Genomic DNA, 24,711 nt, shown 5'->3' on the forward strand with positions numbered 1-24,711 from the left:
CCACTAGGTGAGGTATTGATGGTGCTCCAACTAGTGCTGTTAAAACTACCAGTGTGAATGAGCTTGGTTAAGATTGTCAGACTCCTACAGTTTAAACCCCAAGAAAAATAACGTTCTCTTTGCAAATGTACATAAGTTCCATTGGTGGAATGAGCTTGGGAGACTCAAGCCTTTGAGGAAATAGTGATTCAGCAAGACAACTTGATATACATTCATCTTTCTTTAAAACATTTCTTCCCGGGAAAGATAATCTATGAAGCAGCGAGGAGTAAAAGATTTATGGATCAACCGAGTAACAGGTAAAACCAACAAACCATCCAAAGGGACTTGATAGTGAAAACAATCCTTAAATAGGCACAAATGGCAGATTAAATAGGACTTCAGTGTTAGAATGTCTAATTCTACATGACAAGGATATCAGGCAAACCATTCTCCGTGCAGGAGAGGAAGAATGATCCTTCATTATCACAGTCAGCAAACCTGGGAGCATGGTGGGGTAAACGCAACGTCAACTAATTCAACAGCATAGTCTACAGCTATTTAAACAAAAAAAAGACTCAAAGATAAAGACAACTTCCCAAAGGGCCCATTGCATGAAAGGAAACAAATTCTATGAATGAAGGACAACCTATTTGTTAAAAACAAGACATGGCTGTGACACACTGTCTGCTGTGCAATAGTACTATGTATGTTTGAAAGCAGCCAAATAAAGTTCTGTAAAGCTGCACAGAGAACATTACTCCAAAGCATAAAGGGAACACACAGTTGAGATTGGCTAAGCAAGGAAATAGAAGCATTTTTAAAAAGCAAGGTTTATGCAGTGTCTGAGTGAGATGCCAAATCTTGTCAATCTGTTGAATGTTAAAGATTGCCCCATGTGTCTGAAGGTGGAAACTGTTCTACAACTGCTCTTTCATCATGGTCTTCCTCTCCTAGCGTGAAGGTTAGCTTGTATTGCAACTGCACCTTCTCCTGGAAAAGAAGAGAATTGAGGGTTGCAGAAGTCTATTTGGCTTCATAGTTACAAGAAAATGTTAATGTTGGGGATGCCACAGGGGTATATAACAAGCCTTAAATGAGTGTCTACACAGTCTAGTACCTTGTGAGGGTTGGCCAGCAGCAGGATCTGTGTGATGGCTGCAGGTGGGAGGATTGGGTTGAAGGCTGGAAGCTCCGTTCCTGATGGGGGCTGTAGCTTCACTCTCATTGTCTACAACAGAGGTCATGATGTCAACCCTACACTGACAATGGAACTGAAGGTGAAAAAGGCAGATGAAGAGAGAAGAGGTCTTACGTCAGGGACAGAGGCCTGGAAGAGGATGTTGCTGACGGGAACCGGGGCAGAGGAGAGCATGGAGATGATCACCACCAGCACATCAGCAAGAGAGGGCGGAGAGTCACGTGCAAAGTGGAAGAGCACCCGCAAACTGTGGCTATCAAACACCGTCACAGGCAACAGGCTGCCTGGATACAACAGAGTTTAAAACACTGTTCAATTGTGATGCACTATTAGCATAGCAAGTAGATACTAGAAATATTATAGATACTTACTGGGCTTAATGGACTCAAGCGGCACAAAAACATCTGTCAGGGTCGTTTCTATAGGGGGAATGACTGTGTGAACCGGAGAGGCGTCTAACAACCTATCACCTAGGAGAGCCACCGGGTGCTCAGGGGAGAAGGCCGGGGTAGGATTAGTTCCAGATTTGTTCTGGAGATCTCGTAGAGTAGGTTTGAACGGTTGCTTGTCCCTGAAAATATATAAAAGGTACTACATAAAAGGTTGAATAATATTGCTGAGTGTCTGTCATGTTGTTATAACAAGTTGGCATGGTCAGCGCCTCATGGTCAGCGCCTCATGGTCAGCGCCTCATGGTCAGCGCCTCATGGTCAGCGCCTCATGGTCAGCGCCTCATGGTCAGCGCCTCATGGTCAGCGCCTCATGGTCAGCGCCTCATGGTCCTTCATATATGGTTTAGCTTCTTCATATATTGTTTTGCTTATACAGCACTTGAAGTGACTTCAAATCGTAATGAACACAGTGGTCCATCAATACTGTACTAAGCAGCAACATAACTGGCAGACTAACACGAATACTTGACACAAACATCTCCTGCGCTGTAAAACCATCCCATAGTGAAGGGTTAGTTACCATTTGACCTGCAGGCCCTCTGGAGGTAGGGACTGCTGCAGCAGCGTCTTCCCCAGCAGATCCAACTCATCTAAGGCTGAGCTTCCAGACGTGGCTCCAGCAGAAAGAGGCTGGGTGTAGGGGAGCGGATCTGGACTCAGTAGTACACTAGGCGCTGCTGGGATATCAGTAATATCCACACTATCGGAAGACTGTTGCAAAGAAAGCGATACCATGTGTAAGACACAGTTGTGACACTTGTCGTTAAGGTAAAATCATGAACCTGCCTAAGTAATGGCAATCTATCAAATCAAATTCTATTGGTCACATACACATGGTTAACAGATGGTAATGCGAGTGTAGGGAAATGCTTGTGCTTCTAGTTCCAACCATGCAGTAATATCTAACAAGTAATCTAACAATTTCACAACAACTACCTTATACACGCAAGTGTAAAGGAATGAATAAGAACATGTACATATAAATATATGGATGAGCGATGGCCGAACGGCATAGGCAAGATGCAGTAGATGGTATAGAGTACAGTATATAAATATGAGATGAGTAATGTAGGGTATGTAAACATTATATAAAGTGGCGTTATTTAAAGTGACTAGTGATACATTTATTATATCCGATTTTTAATTATTAAAGTGGCTAGAGATTTGAGTCAATATGTTGGCAGCAGCCACTCAATGTTAGTGATGGCTGTTTAACAGTCTGATGGCCTTGAGATAGAAGCTGTTTTTCAGTCTCTCGGTCCCAGCTTTGATGCACCTGCACTGACCTCACCTTCTGGATGATAACGGGGTGAACAGGCAGTGGCTCGGGTGGTTGTTGTCCTTGATGATCTTTTTGGCCTTCCTGTGACATCGGGTGGTGTAGGTGTCATGGAGGGCAGGTAGTTTTCCCCCGGTGATGCGTTGTGCAGACCTCACTACCCTCTGGAGAGCCTTGCGGTTGTGGGCAGAGCAGTTGCCGTACCAGGCCGGTGATACAGCACGACAGGATACTCTCAATTGTGCATCTGTAAAAGTTTGTGAGTGTTTTTGGTGACAAGCCAAATTCCTTCAGCCTCCTGAGGTTGAAGAGGCGCTGTTGCGCCTTCTTCACCACGCTGTCTGTGTGGGTGGACCATTTCAGTTTGTCCATGATGTGTACGCAGAGGAACTTAAAACTTTCCACCTTCTCCACTACTGTCCCGTCGATGTGGATAGGGGGGTGCTCCCTCTGCTGTTTCCTGAAGTCCACGATCATTTCCTTGGTTTTGTTGACGTTGAGTGGTTATTTTCCTGACACCACACTCCGAGGGCCCTCACTCCTCCCTGTAGGCCGTCTCGTCGTTGTTGGTAATCAAGCCTACCACTGTAGTGTCATCTGCAGAGTTGATTGAGTTGGAGGCGTGCATGGCCACACAGTCATGAGTGAACAGGGAGTACATGAGAGGGCTGAAAACGCACCCTTGTGGGGCCCCAGTGTTGAGGCTCAGAGGGGTGGAGATGTTGTTTCCTACCTTCACCACCTGGGGGCGGCCCGTCAGAAAGTCCAGGACCCAGTTGTACAGGGCGGGGTCGAGACCCAGGGTCTTGAGCTTAATGATGAGTTTGGAGGGTAATTCCTCTTGTCCAGATGGGTTAGGGCAGTGTGCAGTGTGATTGCGTCGTCTGTGGACCTATTGGGGCGGTAAGCAAATTGGAGTGGGTCTAGGGTGTCAGGTAGGGTGGAAGTGATATGATACTTGACTAGTCTCTCAAAGCACTTCATGATGACGGAAGTGAGCGCTACGGGGAGATAGTCGTTTAGCTCAGTTACCTTAGCTTTCTTGGGAACAGGAACAATGGTGGCCCTCTTGAAGCATGTGGGAACAGCAGACTAGGATACGTATTGTTTAAATATGTCCGTAACCCACCAGGTCTGCACATGCTCTGAGGATGCGGCTAGGCATGCCTTTCTGGGCCGGCAGCCTTGCGAGGGTTAACACGATTAAATGTTTTACTCACGTTGGCTGCGGTGAAGGAGAGTCCGCAGGTTTTGGTAGCAGGCCATGACGGTGGCACTGTGTTGTCCTCAAAGCGAGCAAAGTTGTTGTTTAGTTTGTCTGGGAGCAAGACATCGGGGTCTGCGACGGGGCTGGTTTTCTTTTTGTAATCCATGATTGACTGTAGACCCTGCCACATACGTCTTGTGTCTGAGCCGTTGAATTGCGACTCTACTTTGTCTCTACACTGACGCTTAGCTTGTTTGATTGCCTTGCGGAGGGAATAGCTACACTGTTTGTATTCGGTCATGTTTCTGGTCACCTTGCCATGATTAAAAGCAGTGGTTCGTGCTTTCAGTTTTGCGCGAATGCTGTCATCAATCCACAGTTTCTGGTTAGGGAAGGTTTTAATTGTCGCCGTGGGTACAACATCACCGATGCACTTGCTAATAAACTCGCTCACCGAATCAGTGTTGTTCGACGCTATCTGGAACATATCCCAGTCCACGTGATTGAAGCAATCTTGAAGCGTGGAATCAGATTGGTCGGACCAGCGTTGAAGAGACCTGAGCACGGGCGTTTCCTGTTTTAGTTTCTGTCTATAGGCTGCGAACAACAAAATGGAGTCGTGGTCAGATTTGCCAAAAGGAGGGCGAGGGAGGGCTTTGTATGCGTCGCGGACGTTAGAGTAACAATTATCCAGAATCTTTCCAGCCCAGGTCGCGCATTCAATATGCTGATAAAATTTACTGAGCCTTGTTTTCAGATTAGCCTTGTTAAATTCCCCAGCTACAATAAATGCAGCCTCAGGATATGTGGTTTCCAGTTTACATGGAGTCTAATGAAGTTCTTTCAGGGCCGTCGAGGTGTCTGCTTGGGTGGGAATGTACACGACTGTGATCATAATCCAAGAGAATTCTCTTGGTAGAGAAGCTAAAAGGGACTCAATGGATTTGGTGTTAACTGTGAATATTATGCATTGTTTTGCATCATGTCTCCCTGTGTGAAGTGCTCAGTTCTCCCCTCACCTGGAAAGAGTCCCATGCGGTAAAGTCCTCAGGCTGGGAGGCCAGGTTGGAGGCATGTGTCCCCTCACTCAAACCTGGGAAAGATAGGCACAAAGTCACCCACAATTAACACACACAACATGGAAGTAGCAGAGGTCTTGGAAGACTTGATGTAAAATGCTGTCTGCCCTTACCCAGTGACATTAGCTCATCGTCAAGGAGACTGATGCCCATCTCCTGAGAGGGAGCATTTAGGCTGTCTGTTGGAGTGGGGAATTCTGGGTAGGAAGGAGGTGACGTGTCCAATCCCGATAGATCAAGTAGCGCCGCACTACTTCCTGGAAGAGATAAGTGTACAGTGAGAGGAAATCTTTAGCCCATGCATGTAATCATATACTCTAGTCCCCTCCTACCAAGCTTGTGTCAAGTGACCCTATCGTCCCTATGGATGCATGTGTCATTGACCCATTGTTGCTCACCTGTGAGCCTTTGTGTATTAGCTGAGTTGTTCCCGTTCACCACCTCTCCCTTCACCTGCTGCCTGTACAGGTTGATGACCTGAGTCAGGTTGTCGTTGGCCTGGAGGATCTCCGCTGCCCGCCCACACACACAATTGTAATATACCGTATATCGTCACCCACATATTCTTCTCTCTGTGTACCATACACTTAAACACATTGAGGAGTGTCTGAAACCTCACCCAGAGTCTCATCATTGTCCTCTGTATCACTGGCCAGTCTGAACAATGTGGGTCTCATCTTCTCACAGCGCTGGTACAAGTCCTAACACACAAATACACACTATCAAATGTCTGTATCTGCATGCAGTGCTTTGTATACATCATATATAGGTGATGCGGTTATGGCACTGTGGGAGTTGTCTCTGGTTTGTCATAGCATGGTGTTGCTTGTGTAAAGGTGCCACAGACCTGGATGAGCTCTGCATTGCTCTGTGGGTTGGTGGTCCTGTCATAGTCCTCCAGCAGCTGAGTCAGTAGGCTGACACTCTCGTTCACATCCTGGATGGCGTTCACACGCTTGGACAATTTCTCCGCCCGCTTCTGGTCCTGAAACACACACACAGGTCAGGAAGAAGAAACCAGGGAGGGAGGAGGGGGAAGAAAAGGATCCTTTGTCCCTAAACTAAAGGAGTCATGAAAGCACTGAATGATTCTGACAAGGAGACAACCCTCAGGGCAGAGCACCCACTTTCTCACTCAGTCCCCTTACATGACAGTATAATACTAAAGCACTTAGGCATTCACTTTCTCTCCCATACTAACACACACAGACCAGATAATACTGTTCACACTGTGCGATGTACATATCTGTATTACTGTAATGTAACAGCCTATAATATATATATATAATACACTTTATTCATACATTTAGGTGAGCTTCAGAAAAGAGACTACCTCCTGCACCATTTCCTGGATCAGTTTGTTGGCTGCTTTCAGGTCCTCAGGGTGAGTGCTGTTCAACAGGCGAGTCAGTGTCTACCAAGACACCAGGGAGGAGGAAGAATTTAAAGTTAGGGAGAGGGGAGGTAAATGGAGTGGAGAATGCATGGTGAATCACATTTGTAATGCAAAATTTGAAGAAGAAAAAAATAGTTGTATGTTTCTTTTGTTTAACAATGCCTTACCTTTGACTTCTCCTCGTCCTCAAATATGGCATTTTTTGGTCTGGGAGGTGGAAGCAGGAGGAGTTTGTCAGCTGGAATAACAGGGTCCTGTTTGACAATGCCTGGTTAAAAATAAAAAACATGAACAACTACCTAAACAACAACTGTGCGTCCATCACTATCATAGCTTCACTGCAGCTCACCCTGTTTTTTAAGCATCTGGTAGGCATCAGCGATCTTTGCCTCGTCAGGCAGCCCCAGTGTCCAACTATAGATGAGCTCCAACACCTTCTTCTTCACTGGCTCTGGAGCCCGGGTGCCGAGGTACTGAGGGAGAGAGCAGGAGCATGCTGAGTGAGAGCTTATCCAATTTTAACATACTTGCTCAGTGAAAGGCACAGACAGAGCCGATCATTACCTTTGGAGAGACCACTTTGATGAGCTCGTTGAGGAAGCGAAACTTGCCCACCTCACTGTGGAACCTTTCCCCACAGCTCTTCATGCACATCTCCAGCACCTGATTGTACACACATCACAAGTGAGTCAAACAATTAAGTTATTCAATATGACTGTAGGTACACACACTAGACAGAAGGCTGTCAATTGTATTGGCTCTGATTCCTATTACAACACACTGCCATCACTCAACTCACCACGAGTGCCTGCATGGCCTCCCACTCCTGAGGTGATTGGATCTTGTGAGCCAGTAGCCTGGTGGCCAGCTGGGGTCTGAAATGGAACATAAAGAGTTTGATTTGCTGCCAACTTCAGCCACATCAATCTACCATTGACTATTGTATGACATGCAATTTTACCTCTCCCTCTACTCTAGACAACACCATGTTTTTTATTGACTGACACAGATGTCAGCACAGGGTCAGTGTCAGAAATCTTAAAATGGGGAATATGAAGAAATCGCTCCCCCATTTCCTTTTGCAAAAATTTGAATAGTTTACCTAATTTCAGTTTATGTGGAAAAACAAGCAATGTGTAGTATAGGCAATCATTGTACCATCTAAACCTCTGAAATATATTATAAATAACTACAAATACTGTATTTTCAGTTGTATGAAGCTGGCGTACAAAACCAAAAGTAAGACGCAAAAACGAAAATTGGGAATGGGCCGCATAGAAATAACACACAAAGAACAAATCTACCGCTTCTTAGACTTGTTTTCAATGAGAATGACAGATTTCTAGAACTCACATTCCTATGTGAATTTGGACATAGCCCAAAAAGTTCTATATTGTAGCTTTAAGTAACAAGCATGTACTCAGTACAGCTACTCCTGAGAGGTGAAAGTGCTAAGATGTGTACATGTTATGACATTCACATACCCCTCCAAATCATTGTTGAGCTGGTCACAGAAGGCCTGGATGCTGTCCCAATCTGTGTCTCTGTTTAGTGGGTTTGTGGCCTTGTCTAATGGGAGAATGAAGGAAATTGGGAAAAGGGGAAATAAAGGTTCATCTGAATACTTTAGCCTTCCAACAGTACTTTGGACACGCCTTTGTAAGGGACTCCAACTCCAGTTCTCCCACTGACCTAGTGAGCTAGGCTTCCTGCATTTCACAGCACTGTCACTGTCACATAGCTAAGCGTATAGTCACTGGCAGGATATGAATTCACGATAGGCGGCTTGCTGGTTCCCGTATCTAGCAAGAGTTCGATGCATTCTCTCTAGTCTAGATGGTTCTGGGAATCTATCTGGATAGCTAGTTATCTCACGTTAGCTTCACAGCTGGCTAGCTTGCTGTTTATGAGAGGTCTAACGTCATAGTCCCTCTCAGTTTGCACCTTGATTTTGCTTAAACTGTCATCTCGGTCGACTGCGACACGGTTATTTTTCCAAGGATGCATGCTCCAATAGCTCTCAATACAACCTAAATAACTTTTAAAAATACTTACTGATACGTGACTCCAAACTCTCCGTGTCAGGCGGCGCCGCCATCACTACGAGAATTATCTTTACCATGAACGTGTCTCGCGAGCACTAGCGGTTCTGGGGGGGGGGGAGAGGGGAGTGCCCGGATGACAACAATTTTGGGCCCCCTAAATGTGGAGTATGAAATAATTTTTGCTATCGTTCCTTTTTTTTTACATCCGTTATTAGACAGTGGCAACGCGGAACACTAATTTAACCCACACATTTTCTAGAGGGACGGCTTTAGGCGGAACACAACAGTATCGTACCACATGCAAAACGATATGACAACAATAACGTCTAATGTAACTGGCCCCTCTAACAGTACAACTGGCCCCCAGCTTGCCCCCCCCCCCCCCCAGTTGAAATGGTCTAGAACCGCCACTGCTCGCGAGGAACAAATGTGAGAGCTCCCCTTCTCACCTCTCAAACAGTGATGGGTGGATGATGAACGCAATGGCAGCTGGCACCGGCGCATAAGAATATATAACACAGAAAAAAGGTTATCATACTTTCTAATGAACCTTCTCGATCACACTGAAGTTGTTTATTGCAAACCTGTGCAGACAGTGCAACCAGTTTCAGATTTCTACCGGTTTTCTCTACCCTCTAGCGGCACAAAGGTGTACTGCTGTACATGTGTGTAGTCAGTACAGTTACCGTGTGGTACAGTAACGGGTTTGTTTTGGTGTTTATTCTGTGTGAGCACCTCTTCGGGATAGAACATTATCTCGGAAAGCCACGATCGCTAAACAACGTAACACATTTATTAAAATGTAACCCAAAAGTGATTCGAACGAAAAAAAATACTTGAGTAAAGAGATTTATTGTTGTGTCAACATTTTACAGCAAATCATCCCGCGAAAGTGGACGTTGCTCGCTATTTTTTACATCAAGGATCTACTTCGCTGATATTAGAGAATTTTGGGGAACAACACATTGGAAGCAAGTGACAGTGAAGTCACATAGGTTTTCTCAGTAAAAACAATGTTGAACTTGGTTTGACTTGGTCGACAAATATAGCCAACAAGCTAACGTAGCTAGTGGGTGTGCTAAACAGGTTTGAATATCCAGGATCTGACAGGTTGAGGTTGAAGTGGTTGTTGACTTTCTCAATTTAACATGGGAGAATGAAATTCTATCATGGGGACATTGAACGCTTTACAAGAATGGTGTGGCATAAAATGCGAAAATTACCCCAATGTGGAGATAAGGAACATGTCTTCTTCATTCAGAGATGGATTGGCGTTTTGTGCCATTATCCACAAACACCGACCTGATTTGATGTAAGTATATAAAATAAATTAGAATAGGAATGTGAACTCTCCTGTGAGCTTCCCCATCCTCTCTACTACTGTGGGCCATCACTGGCACCCAAGTCTCCCACACAATCCTACCTCTGTTACTCTGCCCCAGTCAGTGTGTTGTATGTGAGTACATTGTTGACAGTAGGCCTATAGCACGCACAGTCAGACTCAGTTCCTGCCTGTCCTTATGCTGATCCAGAGCGGCTGGCCAACTCTAATCTGTAGCTGTAGCAGGGACCTGAATCCTGTCACAGTGGGTTTGTCTGCCCTGATACACGGAACCACAGCATGGCCTAAGCTCCAAGTTAACTCTCCTTAATCTGCCTCTCTATCTTTTCCTCTCCCTCCTCCATTCTTTAATGGAAATGTCGCTAACGTTAAACATGTAAAGTGTGGTGTGCCGCAGGGCAGCTCTCTTGGCCCTGTTCTTTTTTCTATTTTTACTAATGACCTGTCACTGGCGTTAAACAAAGCCTGTGTGTCTATGTATGCGGATGATTGAACCCTTCATGCTTCAGCAACCGCAGCTAGTGAAATCACTGGAACCCTGAACAGAGATTTGCAGTCAGTTTTAGAATGGTTGGCCAGTAATAAACTAGTCCTGAACATCTCTAAAACTAAGAGCATTGTATCTGGTACAAATCACTCCATAAATTCTAGACCTCAGCTGAATCTGATAATGACTCAATTACTTGGAGTTACCTTGGATTGTAAACTGATCATGGTCAAAACACATTGATTCAATGGTTGTGAAGGTGGGGAGAGGTCTGTCCGCGATAAAGAGATGTTTTACTTTTTTACACCACACTCCACATAGCAAGTCCTGCAGGCTCAAGTTTTATCTTATCTTGATTATTGCCCGGTCATATGGTCAGGTTCTGCAAAGAAGGACCTAGAAAAACTGCAGCTGGCCCAGAACATTGCTCTAAACTGTAATCAGAGGGCTAATATCAATACTATGCATGGCAGTCTCTCTTGGCTAAAAGGAGAGGAGAGACACTTTCTTGTATTCATAAGAAACATTGTGTTGAAAATTACAAATTGTTTACATAGTTCACTTACACACAGCACTGACACACACACTTACCCCACCAGACATGCCACCAGGGGTCTTTTCACAGCCCCAAATCCATAACAAATTCAAGAATATGTACAGAATTATATAGTGCCATGATTGCATGGAACTCCCATCACAGATTGTTCAAGTGAACAGCAAACTTGTTTTTATAAAAACAACAGCAGATAAAGCAACACCTCACGACGCAACGCCTCTCCTCTATTTGACTTAGATATTGTGTATGTATTTTTATGTAGGCTGTGTGTGATGTTTTACATTTATGTAGTTCTGTTCTTGAGCTGTTCTTGTCTAATGTTCTGTATTGTGTAATATTTCATGTTTTGTGTGGACCCCAGGAAGAGTAGCTGCTGCTATCGCAACTGCTAATGGGGATCCTAATAAAAAAAACAATCCCTCCCTCCCTCCTCTTCATTACATCCCAATGTTGTTGGTCAAATTATTATTAAGGGGTCTGTGATGGCCCATCATTTGTATCACGTAGTACTATTCTGCTTTTGCTCCAGAGACTTCAACTCCCTCTCCAAAGATAATGTTTATGAAAACAACCATATGGTGAGTTTTACGTAATTATGTTTTACCTGCATGCATGCATAACTGTCTCAATGTATGTTTATGTTCATACATTGTAGAGGTCGACCGATTATGATTTTTCAACGCCGATACCGATTATTGGATGACCAAAAAAGCCGATACCGATTAATCAGCCGATTTTTGGGGGATTTGTAAAAATGACAATTACAACAATACTGAATGAACACTTATTTTAACTTAATATAATACATCAATAAAATCAATTTAGCCTCAAATAAATAATGAAACATGTTCAATTTGGTTTAAATAATGCAAAAACAAAGTGTTGGAGAAGAAAGTAAAAGTGCAATATGTGCCATGTAAGAAAGCTAACGTTTAAGTTCCTTGTTCAGAACATGAGAACATATGAAAGCTGGTGGTTCCTTTTAACATGAGTCTTCAATATTCCCAGGTAAGAAGTTTTAGGTTGTAGTTATTATAGGAATTATAGGACTATTTCTCTCTATACGATTTGTATTTCATATACCTTTGACTATTGGATGTTCTTATAGGCACTTTAGTATTGCCAGTGTAACAGTATAGCTTCCGTCCCTCTCCTCGCTCCTACCTGGGCTCGAACCAGGAACACATCGACAACAGCCACCCTCGAAGCAGCGTTACCCATGCAGTGCAAGGGGAACAACTACTCCAAGTCTCAGAGCGAGTGACGTTTGAAACGCTATTAGCGCGCACCCCGCTAACTAGCTAGCCATTTCACATCGGTTACACCAGCCTAATCTTGGGAGTTGATAGGCTTGAAGTCATAAACAGCGCAATGCTTGAAGCACAGCGAAGAGCTGCTGGCAAAACGCACAAAAGTGCTGTTTGAATGAATGCTTACAAGCCTGCCATTGCCTACCACCGCTCAGTCAGACTGCTCTATGAAATCATAGACTTAATTATAATATAATAAACACACAGAAATACGAGCCTTAGGTCATTAATATGGTCGAATCCGGAAACTATCTGTCACGTCCTGACCAGTAAAAGGGGTTATTTGTCATTGTAGTTTGGTCAGGGCGTGGTAGGGGGTGTTTGTTTTGTGTGTTTCGGTGTTTTTGGTTTAGGTTCTATGTTTAAATCTCGTTTTCTATTTCTATGTTGGGTTTTTGGTAGGACCTCCAATTAGAGTCAGCTGGTTGTCGTTTCCTCTAATTGGAGGCCATATTTAGTTGAGGTTTGTTTCACTTGTTTTTTGGTGGGTGGTTATTTCCTGTATAGTCTGTGCACCTTATGGGAGTGTTTCGTTGTTTGTCTCTTTTGTTTAAGTGTTATTTCTAATAAATTAAGAAGATGAGCACTTTACCCGCTGTGCCTTGGTCCAATCCTTACGACGCCTATGACAGAACCACCCACCAAAAAAGGACCAAGCAGCGGAAGAAGGAGCAGCAGGAGAAATATTTGGAGTCGTGGACATGGGAGGAGATTTTAGACGGAAAGGGACCCTGGAGGCAGGCTGGGGAGTACCGGCGACCGAAGGAGGAACTGGAGCCAGCAAAGGCAGAGCGGCGCTATTATGAGGTGCTGTATAGGCCCAAAGGCAAGTGCGAGAGGCAGCCCCCCCCCACGGTAAGCACGGGGAGTTGGCTCAGGACTCCACCCTGACTCTGCCCAACTCCCTGTGCTTACCGTGGGGAGCGGGTGACGAGGAGAGCACCAAGCTATGCAGAAATGTGCACGGTGTCGCCCATAAGCACGCACAGTCCGGTGCGGGCAGTAAGTGCTCCGCAGCGTTGCCGGGCGAGAGTTGGCCGGCAGCCAGGGAGAAGTGCACCGGCGCAGCGCATCTGGCCACCAGTGCGTCTCCTCGGTCCAGCTTACCCTGCCCCTGCTCTACGCACGGCAACCCTCACTCTCCAGCACAGCCTAGTTCGCCCTGTGCCAGTGCTCCGCCCGTGCCGGGCTACAGTGACCACTCAGCCAGGACGGGGTGTGCCAACCCTGAGTTCCAGACCGCCAGTGCGTCTCCTCGGTCCAGCTTACCCTACGCCTGCTCTACGCACGGCAGGCCTCACTCTCCAGCACAGCCCAGTTCACCCTGTGCCAGCGCTCCGCCCGTGCCGGGCTACAGTGACCACTCAGCCAGGACGGGGTGTGCCAGCCCTGAGTTCCAGACCGCCGGTGCGCCTCCACGGCCCAGTGTGCCCTGTGCCGCTCTGCGCACCCAATCTCCTGTAAGTATCCCCAGTCCGGGGAAACCGGTCCCAGCTCCACGCAGGAGGCCTCCAGCGACGCTCCTCAGCCCTGGGCCTCCAGCGACGCTCCCCAGCCCAGGGCCTCCAGCGACGCCCCTCAGCCCTGGGCCTCCAGCGACGCCCCTCAGCCCGGGGCCTCCAGCGACGCCCCTCAGCCCGGGGCCTCCAGCGACACCCCTCAGCCCGGAGCCTCCAGCAACGCCCCCCCTCAGCCCGGGGCCTCCAGCGACGCCCTCTCAGCCCGGTGCCTCCAGCGACGCCCCTCAGCCCGGAGACTCCAGCGACGCCCCTCAGCCCGGAGCCTCCAGCGACGCCCCTCAGCCAGGAGCCTCCAGCGACGCTCCCCAGCCTAGGGTCATCTGAACGGGAGCTACGCCCAGAGCCACCTCCGTAGTGGGAGGATTGGGAAGGGGGGGGTGTAGCACAGGGACCGTCATTGACGATGGCCACCCTCCCTTCCCTCCCTTTAAGTTTGGGGTTGTTTTTGTGGGGTTTTTGTTTTTGAGGTGCATTCGGGGTCTGCACCTTTGGGGGGGGGGTACTGTCACGTCCTGACCAGTAAAAGGGGTTATGTGTCATTGTAGTTTGGTCAGGGCATGGCAGGGGGTGTTTGTTTTGTGTGTTTTTGGTTTAGGTTCTATGTTTTCTATTTCTATGTTTAAATCTAGTTTTCTATTTCTATGTTGGGTTTTTGGTAGGACCTCCAATTAGAGGCAGCTGGTTGTCGTTGACTCTAATTGGAGGCCATATTTAGTTGAGGTTTGTTTCACTTGTGTTTTGTGGGTGGTTGTTTTATTTTATTTTGTTTAAGTGTTTTCTTTAAATAAATTAAGATGATGAGCACTTTACCCGCTGCGCTTTGGTCCAATCCTTACGACGCCATTGACACTATCATCTCGAAAACAAAATGTTTTTCCTTTCAGTGAAATACGGAACCGTTCCGTATTTTATCTAACGGGTGGCATCCCTAAGTCTAAATATTCCTGTTACATTGCACAACCTTCAATGTTATGTCATAATTACGTAACATTCTGGCAAATTAGTTCGCAACGAGCCAGGCGGCCCAAACTGTTGCATATACCCTGACTCTGCGTGCAATGAACACAAGAGAGGTGACACAATTTCACCTGATTAATATTGCCTGCTAACCTGGATTTCTTTTAGCTAAATATGCAGGTTAAAAATATATACTTCTATGTATTGATTTTAAGAAAGGCATTGATGTTTATGGTTAGGTACAGTCGTGCAACGATTGTGCTTTTTTCGCAAATGCGCTTTTGTTAAATCATCCCCCGTTTGGCGAAGTCGGCTGTCTTTGTTAGGAAAAAATAGTCTTCACAGTTCGCAACGAGCCAGGCGGCCCAAACTGCTGCATGTACCCTGACTCTGTTGCAAGAGAAGTGACACATTTTCCCTAGTTAAAAGAAATCATGTTAGCAGGCAATATTAACTAAATATGCAGGTTTAAAAATATATACTTGTGTACTGATTTTAAGAAAGGCATTGATGTTTATGGTTAGGTACACATTGGAGCAACGTGTACCTAAGCGATTATATGCAACGCAGGACAGGCTAGATAAACTAGTAATATCATCAACCATGTGTAGTTAACTAGTGATTATGATTGATTGTTTTTTATAAGATAAGTTTAATGCTAGCTAGCAACTTACCATGGCTTCTTACTGCATTCGCGTAACAGGCAGGCTCCTCGTGGAGTGCAATGTAAAGCAGGTGGTTAGAGCGTTGGACTAGTTAACCGTAAGGTTGCAAGATTGAATCCCCGAGCTGACAAGGTAAAAATATTTCGTTCTGCCCCTGAACAAGGCAGTTAACCCACCATTCCTAGGCCGTCATTGAAAATAAGAATGTGTTCTTAATTGACTTGCCTAGTTAAATAAAGGTGTAAAAAAATGCCAAATCGGCATCCAGAAATACCGATTTCTGATTGTTATGAAAACTTGAAATCGGCCCTAGTTAATCGGCCATTCCGATTAATCGGTCGACCTCTAATACATTGCACTACATCTATTTATATTGTCCTATCTGTCTGGCATTTCATTATTGATCCCTGTCTCCTACCAGGCATTTGAGGTCGCACAGTCAAAGCTGGGCATCCCTGAATTGCTGGATGCTAAGGACATGGTGTCCACAGAGCTGCCAGACCGGCTAAGTGTCATCACTTACCTCTCCCATTACTACCACTGCTTCAACAAGAAGTCTCATGGTGTGTGGCTAAATTGTGTCATAGTCAAATTGGGAAAACAGCACATGGTTGATTCCACCTTTCTTTGTTGGTCAAATGTGTGTGTATTCAAAGTGTTCATCTTTACTAAGCAGCCAGTCCAGCCAGTTTGAAGACGCCATGTGTCGCACAGTGCTCCAGTCACTCCAAGACACAACCTGACTCTCTTGGAAGTTTGCAGCCAGCCAAGGTAATGTAATAAAGTTGTTATGAAGCCATTTTTATTTTGAATTTTTTATTACTTAATCTCAACTCAAAGTTATTTATCTCAATCTCCTCTTTCATCCCAAATTCTCATATTTCTTCCTCTTTACTGTTGCCATTGGCTGACCTCCCCTGCTCAACAGTCAAGGACAGAGGAGCGATCCAACAGTGGCAGGCCATGCAGCATTTGTACCTCCTGCACGAAGCACGTCCACCTGGTGCAGAGACATGTCACTGAGGGGAAACTCTACCACCGCAGCTGCTTCAGGTAACACCACTGCTCAGAAGGCAACGCTAGCTTATCCTTATCTGCAGACAGTGAAATATAATCTGTGATTTGTGTCCCTCTCATGTCATCCTGTGTTTCTCTTTCAGATGCAGTGTGTGCAGCAGCACTCTCTTACCAGGGTGTTACAAAGAGGGGAGTGAAGTTGGCTCCTTGGTCTGCACCCACCACTTGACAGCCAGTCAGAATGCCCACCCCGACTACAGTAAACAAACTGGATCAATAGAGAATCTGCCCAAATTAGATGAGCAGGAGGTGACACTATCTCAGGGTGGATTAACAGACAACCCCGATCTCTCTGATTTTATTGGAAAAACAGACTCAGGTGAGACAGTTATTTTTGGAAGAGGACAGACAGAGACAGAGGGAGGTGAGAGAAAGACAAGGCATGACACACTTAAGAAGCCAAGGCCACCCTGTCCTCCAAGGCCCACTGTAGAAGAGGGAAAGCTTGAAGAAGCAGGGACACGGCCCATTCAGACAACAGAAACACTCACTGTAACACCAGACAGCGGTTCGGCTTCTGCAAGCCCTGGACGGCCAGTTCCTGCACCCAGACGGGTGTTAGACTCCACCCCTCCTCGTCCTGCACCCAGAACCCGTCCACCTAAAGCCATGGACAGCCCCCTTGTTTCTGGTGAGTAAGACAAAACCACCCACTCCAGATTCTCAATTCTGACCTCACGTTACGACTGTATGAAGAATATGTCATTGTTATCAGAATATTTCAGTACACTCAATTCTGTGTAGACTCCCCATCTTCTCCTCATTTGAAACATATCCACTAAATGTTTCTCTGTCCATCTCCCTCTCTCTGCAGGTTACCCAGTTGATAATAAAACTTTACCCAATCCTTCTCACAGGTAAGTTAGACATAACACATTATGTATCAGACATAACACATTATGTAACTTTGAGTAGAATTGTCCAATGAATGCCTATTTATTTCTTTAACTTTTGACATCAGGTTTGGCCAACCCAGTGGGCCCCGTAAACCCAAAGACCCACCGTGGCTGGAGCTTGTCCAGCCAGGGCCCTGGCCAAAGCTGCCCCCTGCCCCGCCCCCTAGTATGCCCAAGCCCCCACGCTCAGGCTCTATACCCTCCCTCAGAGGGAGTTGTTACAGAGCGAGAGAACCCCCTCCCAACCCCTTTGTGGAGTTTGAGGATGAGGAGGCTGATGATGATTACACTGGGGAAGGGAACACAATGAGTGATGCTGAAGGCCAAGCACAGCCCTCAATGGTAACCAGCCAGACATGGTGTGGTACCAGTCAGTTAGCTGAAGCAGCCAGCTCACATTGCCAAGCTAATTTAGAGGACACATCCAGAGAAGTTGACAAGTCTAGTATTGCTGGAGTGGATGACGCAGTAAATGTACCTGAAATTGCTAATGCACCAAAGGTAGAAAGTTTAGCTGAAGCAGGATGCTCACTTCCTGTATCTAATTTAGCAGAAGAACCTTGTTCAATTGGTATATCTGAGCCAGCTGATGTTGGTGGGATAGCTAACATGGCTGAATCAGCTGGCGCACTTGATGTATGTAATTTAGCAGATGTTGGAGTTGGAGAATCAACCAACTTGTCCAAAGCAGCTAGTTCACTTGGTTTGTCTAATTTGACTGTAGCTAAAACCACAAGTTCATCTTACTTGGCTGAGGCTGCTAGTTCCCTTGATGTATCTAATCTAGCTGAAGTAGCCAGATCACACGGTGTATTTGATCTAGCTGGAGCTAATGGGTTAGGAGGTTTAGTTGGAGCAGTTAGTGCACCTAACATATCTAATTTAACTGAAGAAGCTAGTTCATATGGTGTTTCTGAAGCTTCTGCCGGTTCACTTAGTGTGTCTAATTTAGCTGGAGCTGATAGCATATGCAGGGTAACTGGAGCACCAAGTGCTCTTGGCAAATCAGATATAGCCCAGAGCCTCTCTTTGCCCAAAAGTGTGTCTGTGCCAGCAATCTCCACTAGTTCAGTCTGTACTCAAAGCCACCCCCCACCAACCTTGTCAACCAATGGAGCAGCAGCCAGTCCCTCCCTGCTCAGACCCACATCGCTCCCTAGTGTGTCTGAAGTGAGTGACTCTGGCCTGGTGCCCACCCCCTCTCACAGTAAGGTATAATGCTGCTCTTTAGTCTACAATGATATCTATGTCACTGCTCAACCTGCCCAAAATACAGAACATATAAGCTTGTATTACACAACACATACATATTATGCAAAGATATCAGGTTAAGTGAGTTTCAGACTGAAACTATTTTCCAACATGTTAACATAAAAGACATGTTTTTCTAAGATTCCTGCATAACAACATCGTCCCTATACTGTAGGTTATAGCCTACTCGAGATAGCTGCTTGGACTGTGTGTGCTTGAATATTACAATTGTGGATTTCCCAGAAATGTCTTCAATCTCCAATTTAGCAGGTATGTAAGTCTCCCCCTCTGAGTTCCCTAAATCCAAGGCTGCCCCTGGACATGGCTTCCCCCTCATCAAGAGGAAGGTGAGAGGATATCTCAGTATAATGAAATTAACCCATTATCCAGTGTTTTCTCCAAATCAGAATAGTACCCTAGTACACATGCATGTCTCCTCAGGTGCAGACAGACAACTATGTTCCAGTGGAGGAGCTGCAGGTGGAGCTGGGGGAGCTGGAGAAACAAATGGAAAGGCTGGAGCTGAGAGGGGTGGAGATGGAGAGAAGCTTGAGAGACTGCCAGAATGGTGAGTGTCTGTAGTGTGCTTGTTATTAACATCCAAGTAATTATTCCGGTTATGATATAAAGTGTTGTTGTTAGAGATGAATTGTTATTGAGAAGACTAGTGTCATTCACCTGTTTGTTTCAGACCAGGAAGAGGAGGACATGTTGGTGGACTGGTTCACTCTAATACATGACAAACACATGCTTGTGCGCAGGGACGCAGAGCTGGTATACATGTAAGTGCACTGACCTGAAATAATATCAAAGCAAGACAGCACCTTCATAACACCTTTATTATCTCTGCTTCTTTTATCATTCCCAACATATGGACGGTGTTGTAAATGAAATATTTATGGACCTGATGTATTTGTATGTGCACTCCAAGGGCCAAGCAACAGAATTTAGAGGAGAAACAGGCAGACGTGGAATATGAACTGAGATGTCTCCTCAACAAACCAGGTGAGGGGCCAGTTTTCACACGACCCTCCCGCAATTATTTACTACTCCTCAGCAATTATCAGTCTGCTATTATTAATTATGTGTTGTTATTTGACTAATCTAATTGTTTGTCTCTCCTCATCTCCTCCTCAATCATCATCCCCCCCCCCAGAGTGTAAGTGGAGTAAGGATGACCGTTATAGGGACCAGCAGTTGATGGAGGAGCTTGTCACCATCATTGAACAGAGGAACCACATCATCAACAGCTTGGATCAGGACAGGCAAAGGTGCATGAAACACTCATAGATGAATACCGAGGGCCATTTATTCAGACAAATTTCATTAAGCAGATAATTGATGCTCTTGCTCATACCTACCAATGGTTTGTCTTTTTCAGGGAAAAAGAAGATGTTTTGTTTTCCATGATCAAGAAGAAAGGTGAGGGAAAGTATTTTCCTAGAGTGTTTATTTTGTTGTTGTCTTTCCTGTTTTCTCATGTCTGTTCACACTCTCTTTCATTCCTATTCCCTCAATACTACACCTCAGACTCCTTCATTTCTCAGAATTTGATCATGGTATCACTATTTCTCCCTCCTCAGATTTAAAAAAAGAGTCTGGGAAAGACCTGAAGACGTTAAGAGCAAAGTTCAAGCCCATGAAGATGCTGAAGATGCTGAGTCATAAAGACTCTAAGAGCAAAGGCTCTCTAAAGAAGAACTGAGTTGGACTCGGGCTCACCCTATAAGGAAGGAACAAATAGGTTTATATTTGTTAACAAATACACATTGAGCCACAATGGAATGTCTCATAATTGTACAAATAAATTAATGAAGATTACGGGTAAGAGATGAAGACTCTTGGACTGTGGATGAGAGTGGATAAGAATTAAGAGAAGCCTCTGATGCAGAGTATATGGATTTTCTTCCCAAGTGAAAAAAAATATCCCCATTATACCTCCCCATTACACTGCACTTTTTGCACAAGATGTGATTGCTCCTGCATTCAGTAAAGCCGTAGTCAGCCTATGATGAGTTGCTGCATAGAATCATTCACTAATGGGATTTATTTTTGTAGTTCAACTTTGTTAAATTATATTTAATAAAACATTGTACTTTGTATGAACAGAATGCATTTGTATGATCATAATCTTTTGATAATGTTTCGATTTTAAATGTAATTTTAATGTGTTTTTTTCAAATGTACCTCATACACTTGTCTAATGTATATTTCAAGAAAATAGTACAGGCTAAACAGGGTCTTTGCTACTCCGTCTGATTTATTGGGCAAGGTCTTTGTGAGATTGAGATTCACACTGTATTCAGATCTTTGTTATTTATGTCTCGCCAATGTGGGAATTAACCACTTCTTGATGATAGGTATTTTATCATGCTCAAAACTACATTATACGATCTAAAAAAAATACATGTTTAGTTAGTATAATACATTTGGAAAAATAAACCTAAATATATATTTGTAACTATATATAATATATATATATATATATATATATATATATATATATATATTTTAACTATATATATATATATTTTTTATATTTTTTATTTTTTTGTATATCTCGTTCATGTGTTGAGTCGCTCTGCGGAACTATATAATATAGTGCAGTTGATAGTCTACCAATTAAGTCGACGCACTACTCGACCGGAAGTCGGTTAAACGGATTATGTCTAGATGTTAACAACAGCGTCTTGAAATTCGCTATAAAAAAACACTCGTTTTTTTTTTACCAAACTAAAGTAAGGGAACATGTCCGACAACGAAGGAGAGTAAGTATATAGAATATTGTTATCTAAAAAAAAAAAGAAAAGCACAGCGATGTATGTCCCATGTTTTTTTTAGACTCAACGTAGGGACCTTCCATGTTCTCCCAGTGATTTTAGGTCAACGTGGTGACCTTTTCATTTTTCTCCCAGTGAGAACATGAATCACTGGGAGAACATGAAAGGTTCCCACGTTGAGAGCCTAAAAAGACATACGACCCACATTTATTGTACTTAACCAATCTAACTGGTTAAGTTAGCTCACGTTGCCTCAACACTCCACTGTTAATTTTTTTCGTGTATTATTCTTTACACTTTACTCCTCTTGTTACCTCTGCAGTTTTGATGATGGAGACTTTGATGACGCCGAAGAGGATGAGGGATTGGATGACCTGGAAAACGTTGAAGATGTGAGTTTGCCACCTATTTGTTCTTCCTAGTTAGCAAGGTATTAACTCTTAACGTTATATAGTACGCATCATTGTATCTGGACAGATTTATAGTGTTTTAGTGATCTCTTGTGATCTGTCATATTCCTCTGATGCTTTTTATTTCACTACAATCAATCCATTACTGTCTGTAACCTATTCAATGTTCACCAATTCAAACTCAATTTATAAAAATTCTCCCAACCTCTTCGCTCGCTCTGTCTGTTTCCTGTTGTCCTGATCTGTTACTAGGAGGACCAAGAGAATGTGAAGATCCTGCCTGCAGGGGAGGGATCGCAGGCCAACCAGAAGAGGATCACAACCCAATACATGACCAAATATGAAAGGGCCAGGGTGCTGGGGACACGCGCCCTCCAGATAGCGTGAGTACACCTCAGCAGTGTTGCAATATGCTAGGAAAGTGAAACTTCCGCTTCTTTCCAGAAATGTCTTTCTGCCCTTGAGTCCCTGTGAATATGGTCTATTAAAAAGAGCCCGTGTCAAGCCTCTTAGCTGAGAGCAAGTAACCGTCTATGGGTTTCTCAAATGAGCATTTCGGAAGTTAATTCAAATATGATACAGAGATGACCTTTGTCTCTTACATGGATGTAATGCATATGTATGATTCCACCCATGTCTTGCCTTTACTCAAGACAGTCATTTGTCTAAAGGTGAATATCAATATTGAAACAGAGAAACTAGAACTCAACTAGCTAAGAAAACAACAATAATACACATGACAACTGACTGCATTCTAAGTGATCAAATACGAAGATAAAGCTAGCTGTTTTGATAAAGAATTACAACAAAACATTCCAAAGCCAACGTGAATCACATTACACCGTAATGTTTGAAGGAGCTTGGTGCCTACAGCATGGCTGACAAGATGTACAACAAAGGGAAAAAATGACAGCAGTGGACACGGACGATGAATCTCCCATGTGGATGCCACGTTCCCAGAGTATTACAACAGATATTTCTTTTTGCCACTACTACAGATACCACTCACCTTGTGCTCTTGCCATATTCTCTACCTCAGGTGTCAACTGCTGCTTTAGTTGGAGACCGGTGATCTGCTGAGTATGTGGAGGAATGTATAGTCTCTCTGTCATGTTGTCTCTGTCACTATTCATAACTTTCTCTGTGATATAGGATGTGTGCCCCAGTCATGGTGGAGCTGGAGGGAGAGACAGACCCTCTGCAAATTGCCATGAAAGAGCTAAAGTAAGCTATGCTTAATCTCATAGTTTTTCCTAGTTTCTGATGGAAGGAGTCTGTACAGTTTGATACTTGGAGAGTGCCTGTTACTCTTCAGTATATGATTGAGTGTGTTTTTTTTTTTTCTGTGACCGTTACAGGTGCAGGAAGATCCCCATCATCATCCGGCGGTACCTTCCTGATGGCAGTTATGAAGATTGGGGCTGTGACGAGCTCATCATCACAGACTGAGCCAGACCAAACCGGACTGGCAGGGCCAGACCAAACCGGACTGGCAGGGCCAGACCACCTCGCAACCCACTAGGCTGGTGTGAGTGCAAGCTTTTGTTCCAGAAAGCATTAACACACCTTATTTAACTAGTCAGGGTCTATTTAAGACTATGATTCATTGATTAGTCAAATCTTGTGTGTTACTGCTTGGCTGGAACAAAAGCCTGCATACATACTGGTCCTTTGCTATAACCTCACCTACATCTGCACTGGGCCAACCAGCTCTACAGGCAACCTGCAGAGTGAAGTCATCAATTAATAAGACTTTTTACATTTTAGGCCTGTGACCTCTCCCACTGTATCTCCATTTATTTTGAAAGCATTGAAGCATATACACACTATGAAGTGAAAGTAGGGCTTCTAAAAGCTATGTACTGTTATTACAGCTGTCATTCACAAGGGAGAATTGTAACTCATGTCTACATTTACATTGTGTTAGGTAAAAATTTAATTGTGATTATGAATAGTTTTATGACGGGGGAGAGCAGTTGTTGTGAAAGAGCTCTTTGTTTTATTGTTGTGATTTAAATTGTTTTGTAAGAAAGTACTTATATTATTTTTCTTACCAACACAATTGATTTATTGCATGCAGGTCTCAATATGTGACTGTTTTTATAAGGTTTAGAACAAAAAAAGTATTTTCAATTTTTTTCCATGCAGTGTTAATTGCGAAACATCTAATTAAATATCTGCTACAAATGGTGCAATTCACAAATGAATTTGAGTGAATAACTTGCTGAAACAATTTCAACGATGCTCTGAGCAAAACGTCTTTAAATAATCCTCCCAAGAACTGAGATTTCTAAGAAATCTGTGTCCTATTTCTGAGATATTAACATCATATGTTTTTCTTGGAGGCTGAAGTACTTAGTCACACTGACATGACCCAAACACAATTATAGACTGAAGGAATGTGTGTTGCGCTGGATTTTACTGTATCAGTTGTGTCCTTTACTTTGTACCGTACAAAGCTCTTGCACCTAGTTCTTCTGAATTGTACACTTAGTACAGATAAAACACCTATCCAACTCAACACCCCTAATTGCATGGGTATGTTTTCACAACAGTCAGTGTTCTTTCTCCAGTTTGAGTTCCACAGTCAAACAGCTCTTTTATATTATCATGAAAGTTGTACCCATACCTCCCAATGAGGGACAGATACTGAAACTGACATAGCTCTCACCCTCTTACTTGTTCTATCTACACACACTCAAACAGACAAGCACAGTCAGTTCATTGTTTTAGTGGAAATGGGTTGTTACTGAGGCAACGATCCCTATCCAAGGTTGGGAGAGGGGGCTGAAGAGGGACCCTTGCCCAATTAGCAGATTTGG

General features: G+C 44.2%; 4 protein-coding genes across 6 annotated transcripts; 3 read left to right on the plus strand and 1 right to left on the minus strand.

Moving 5' to 3' along the window:
- Positions 1-259: 259 nt before the first annotated feature.
- Positions 260-9,220, minus strand: LOC106601224 (ADP-ribosylation factor-binding protein GGA1). 3 transcript variants are annotated; one of them, XM_045715153.2, is made up of 17 exons: positions 9,088-9,220; positions 8,078-8,162; positions 7,393-7,468; positions 7,158-7,256; positions 6,943-7,066; positions 6,761-6,861; positions 6,531-6,611; positions 6,045-6,182; positions 5,817-5,898; positions 5,596-5,709; positions 5,311-5,454; positions 5,138-5,211; positions 2,153-2,343; positions 1,552-1,751; positions 1,295-1,464; positions 1,100-1,210; positions 260-972 (listed from the first exon to the last, which is right to left on the minus strand). In XM_045715153.2, exons 1-17 carry the CDS (start codon positions 9,140-9,142, stop codon positions 862-864), a joined length of 1,956 nt encoding a protein of 651 aa, XP_045571109.2. In that variant the 5' UTR covers positions 9,143-9,220; the 3' UTR covers positions 260-861. The 3 variants fall into 3 exon arrangements, with proteins under 3 accessions (XP_045571109.2, XP_014048733.1, XP_045571110.1); XM_014193258.3 differs by lacking the exon at positions 9,088-9,220 and adding an exon at positions 8,649-8,865; XM_045715154.2 differs by lacking the exons at positions 8,078-8,162; positions 9,088-9,220 and adding an exon at positions 8,649-8,854.
- Positions 9,221-9,272: 52 nt separating this feature from the next.
- On the plus strand, positions 9,273-18,957 carry LOC106601223 (MICAL-like protein 1). The gene is made up of 8 exons (XM_082971409.1): positions 9,273-9,950; positions 11,553-11,601; positions 15,897-16,038; positions 16,152-16,246; positions 16,404-16,528; positions 16,636-17,183; positions 17,367-17,409; positions 17,514-18,957. The coding sequence occupies exons 1-8, from the start codon at positions 9,808-9,810 to the stop codon at positions 18,664-18,666; spliced, it is 2,298 nt and encodes a 765-aa protein (XP_082827535.1). The 5' UTR covers positions 9,273-9,807; the 3' UTR covers positions 18,667-18,957.
- Positions 18,958-18,981: 24 nt separating this feature from the next.
- LOC145871539 (MICAL-like protein 1) lies at positions 18,982-20,801 on the plus strand. Its single transcript, XM_082971410.1, has 7 exons — positions 18,982-19,046; positions 19,141-19,267; positions 19,391-19,481; positions 19,631-19,704; positions 19,856-19,970; positions 20,081-20,121; positions 20,283-20,801. The coding sequence occupies exons 2-7, from the start codon at positions 19,207-19,209 to the stop codon at positions 20,402-20,404; spliced, it is 504 nt and encodes a 167-aa protein (XP_082827536.1). The 5' UTR covers positions 18,982-19,046; positions 19,141-19,206; the 3' UTR covers positions 20,405-20,801.
- Positions 20,802-21,318: 517 nt separating this feature from the next.
- On the plus strand, positions 21,319-24,092 carry LOC106601222 (DNA-directed RNA polymerases I, II, and III subunit RPABC2). The gene is made up of 5 exons (XM_014193251.3): positions 21,319-21,467; positions 21,802-21,871; positions 22,142-22,272; positions 23,042-23,113; positions 23,248-24,092. Exons 1-5 carry the CDS (start codon positions 21,448-21,450, stop codon positions 23,336-23,338), a joined length of 384 nt encoding a protein of 127 aa, XP_014048726.1. The 5' UTR covers positions 21,319-21,447; the 3' UTR covers positions 23,339-24,092.
- Positions 24,093-24,711: the final 619 nt, after the last annotated feature.

This window comes from Salmo salar, chromosome 03 (genome assembly GCF_965601325.2).
Source record: "Salmo salar chromosome 03, fSalSal1, whole genome shotgun sequence".
In the NCBI taxonomy this organism is placed as follows: Eukaryota; Metazoa; Chordata; class Actinopteri; order Salmoniformes; family Salmonidae; genus Salmo; species Salmo salar.

Excerpts from the sequence above, each read along its gene's own strand:
- LOC106601223 (XM_082971409.1), top strand. The coding sequence starts at position 9,808 with ATGGGGACATTGAACGCTTTACAAGAATGGTGTGGCATAAAATGCGAA. Across the intron at positions 9,951-11,552 it reads AAACACCGACCTGATTTGAT|AGACTTCAACTCCCTCTCCA; the intron begins GTAAGTATATAA and ends CTTTTGCTCCAG. Across the intron at positions 16,529-16,635 it reads TACCACCGCAGCTGCTTCAG|ATGCAGTGTGTGCAGCAGCA; the intron begins GTAACACCACTG and ends TTTCTCTTTCAG.
- LOC145871539 (XM_082971410.1), top strand. The coding sequence starts at position 19,207 with ATGGAAAGGCTGGAGCTGAGAGGGGTGGAGATGGAGAGAAGCTTGAGA. Across the intron at positions 19,268-19,390 it reads CTTGAGAGACTGCCAGAATG|ACCAGGAAGAGGAGGACATG; the intron begins GTGAGTGTCTGT and ends TGTTTGTTTCAG. Across the intron at positions 20,122-20,282 it reads TTCCATGATCAAGAAGAAAG|ATTTAAAAAAAGAGTCTGGG; the intron begins GTGAGGGAAAGT and ends CTCCCTCCTCAG.
- LOC106601224 (XM_014193258.3), bottom strand. The coding sequence starts at position 8,715 with ATGGTAAAGATAATTCTCGTAGTGATGGCGGCGCCGCCTGACACGGAG. Across the intron at positions 7,067-7,157 it reads TCAAAGTGGTCTCTCCAAAG|TACCTCGGCACCCGGGCTCC; the intron begins GTAATGATCGGC and ends TCTCTCCCTCAG. Across the intron at positions 5,455-5,595 it reads TAATACACAAAGGCTCACAG|GAAGTAGTGCGGCGCTACTT; the intron begins GTGAGCAACAAT and ends TATCTCTTCCAG.
- LOC106601222 (XM_014193251.3), top strand. The coding sequence starts at position 21,448 with ATGTCCGACAACGAAGGAGA. Across the intron at positions 22,273-23,041 it reads ACACGCGCCCTCCAGATAGC|GATGTGTGCCCCAGTCATGG; the intron begins GTGAGTACACCT and ends TCTGTGATATAG. Across the intron at positions 23,114-23,247 it reads ATTGCCATGAAAGAGCTAAA|GTGCAGGAAGATCCCCATCA; the intron begins GTAAGCTATGCT and ends TGACCGTTACAG.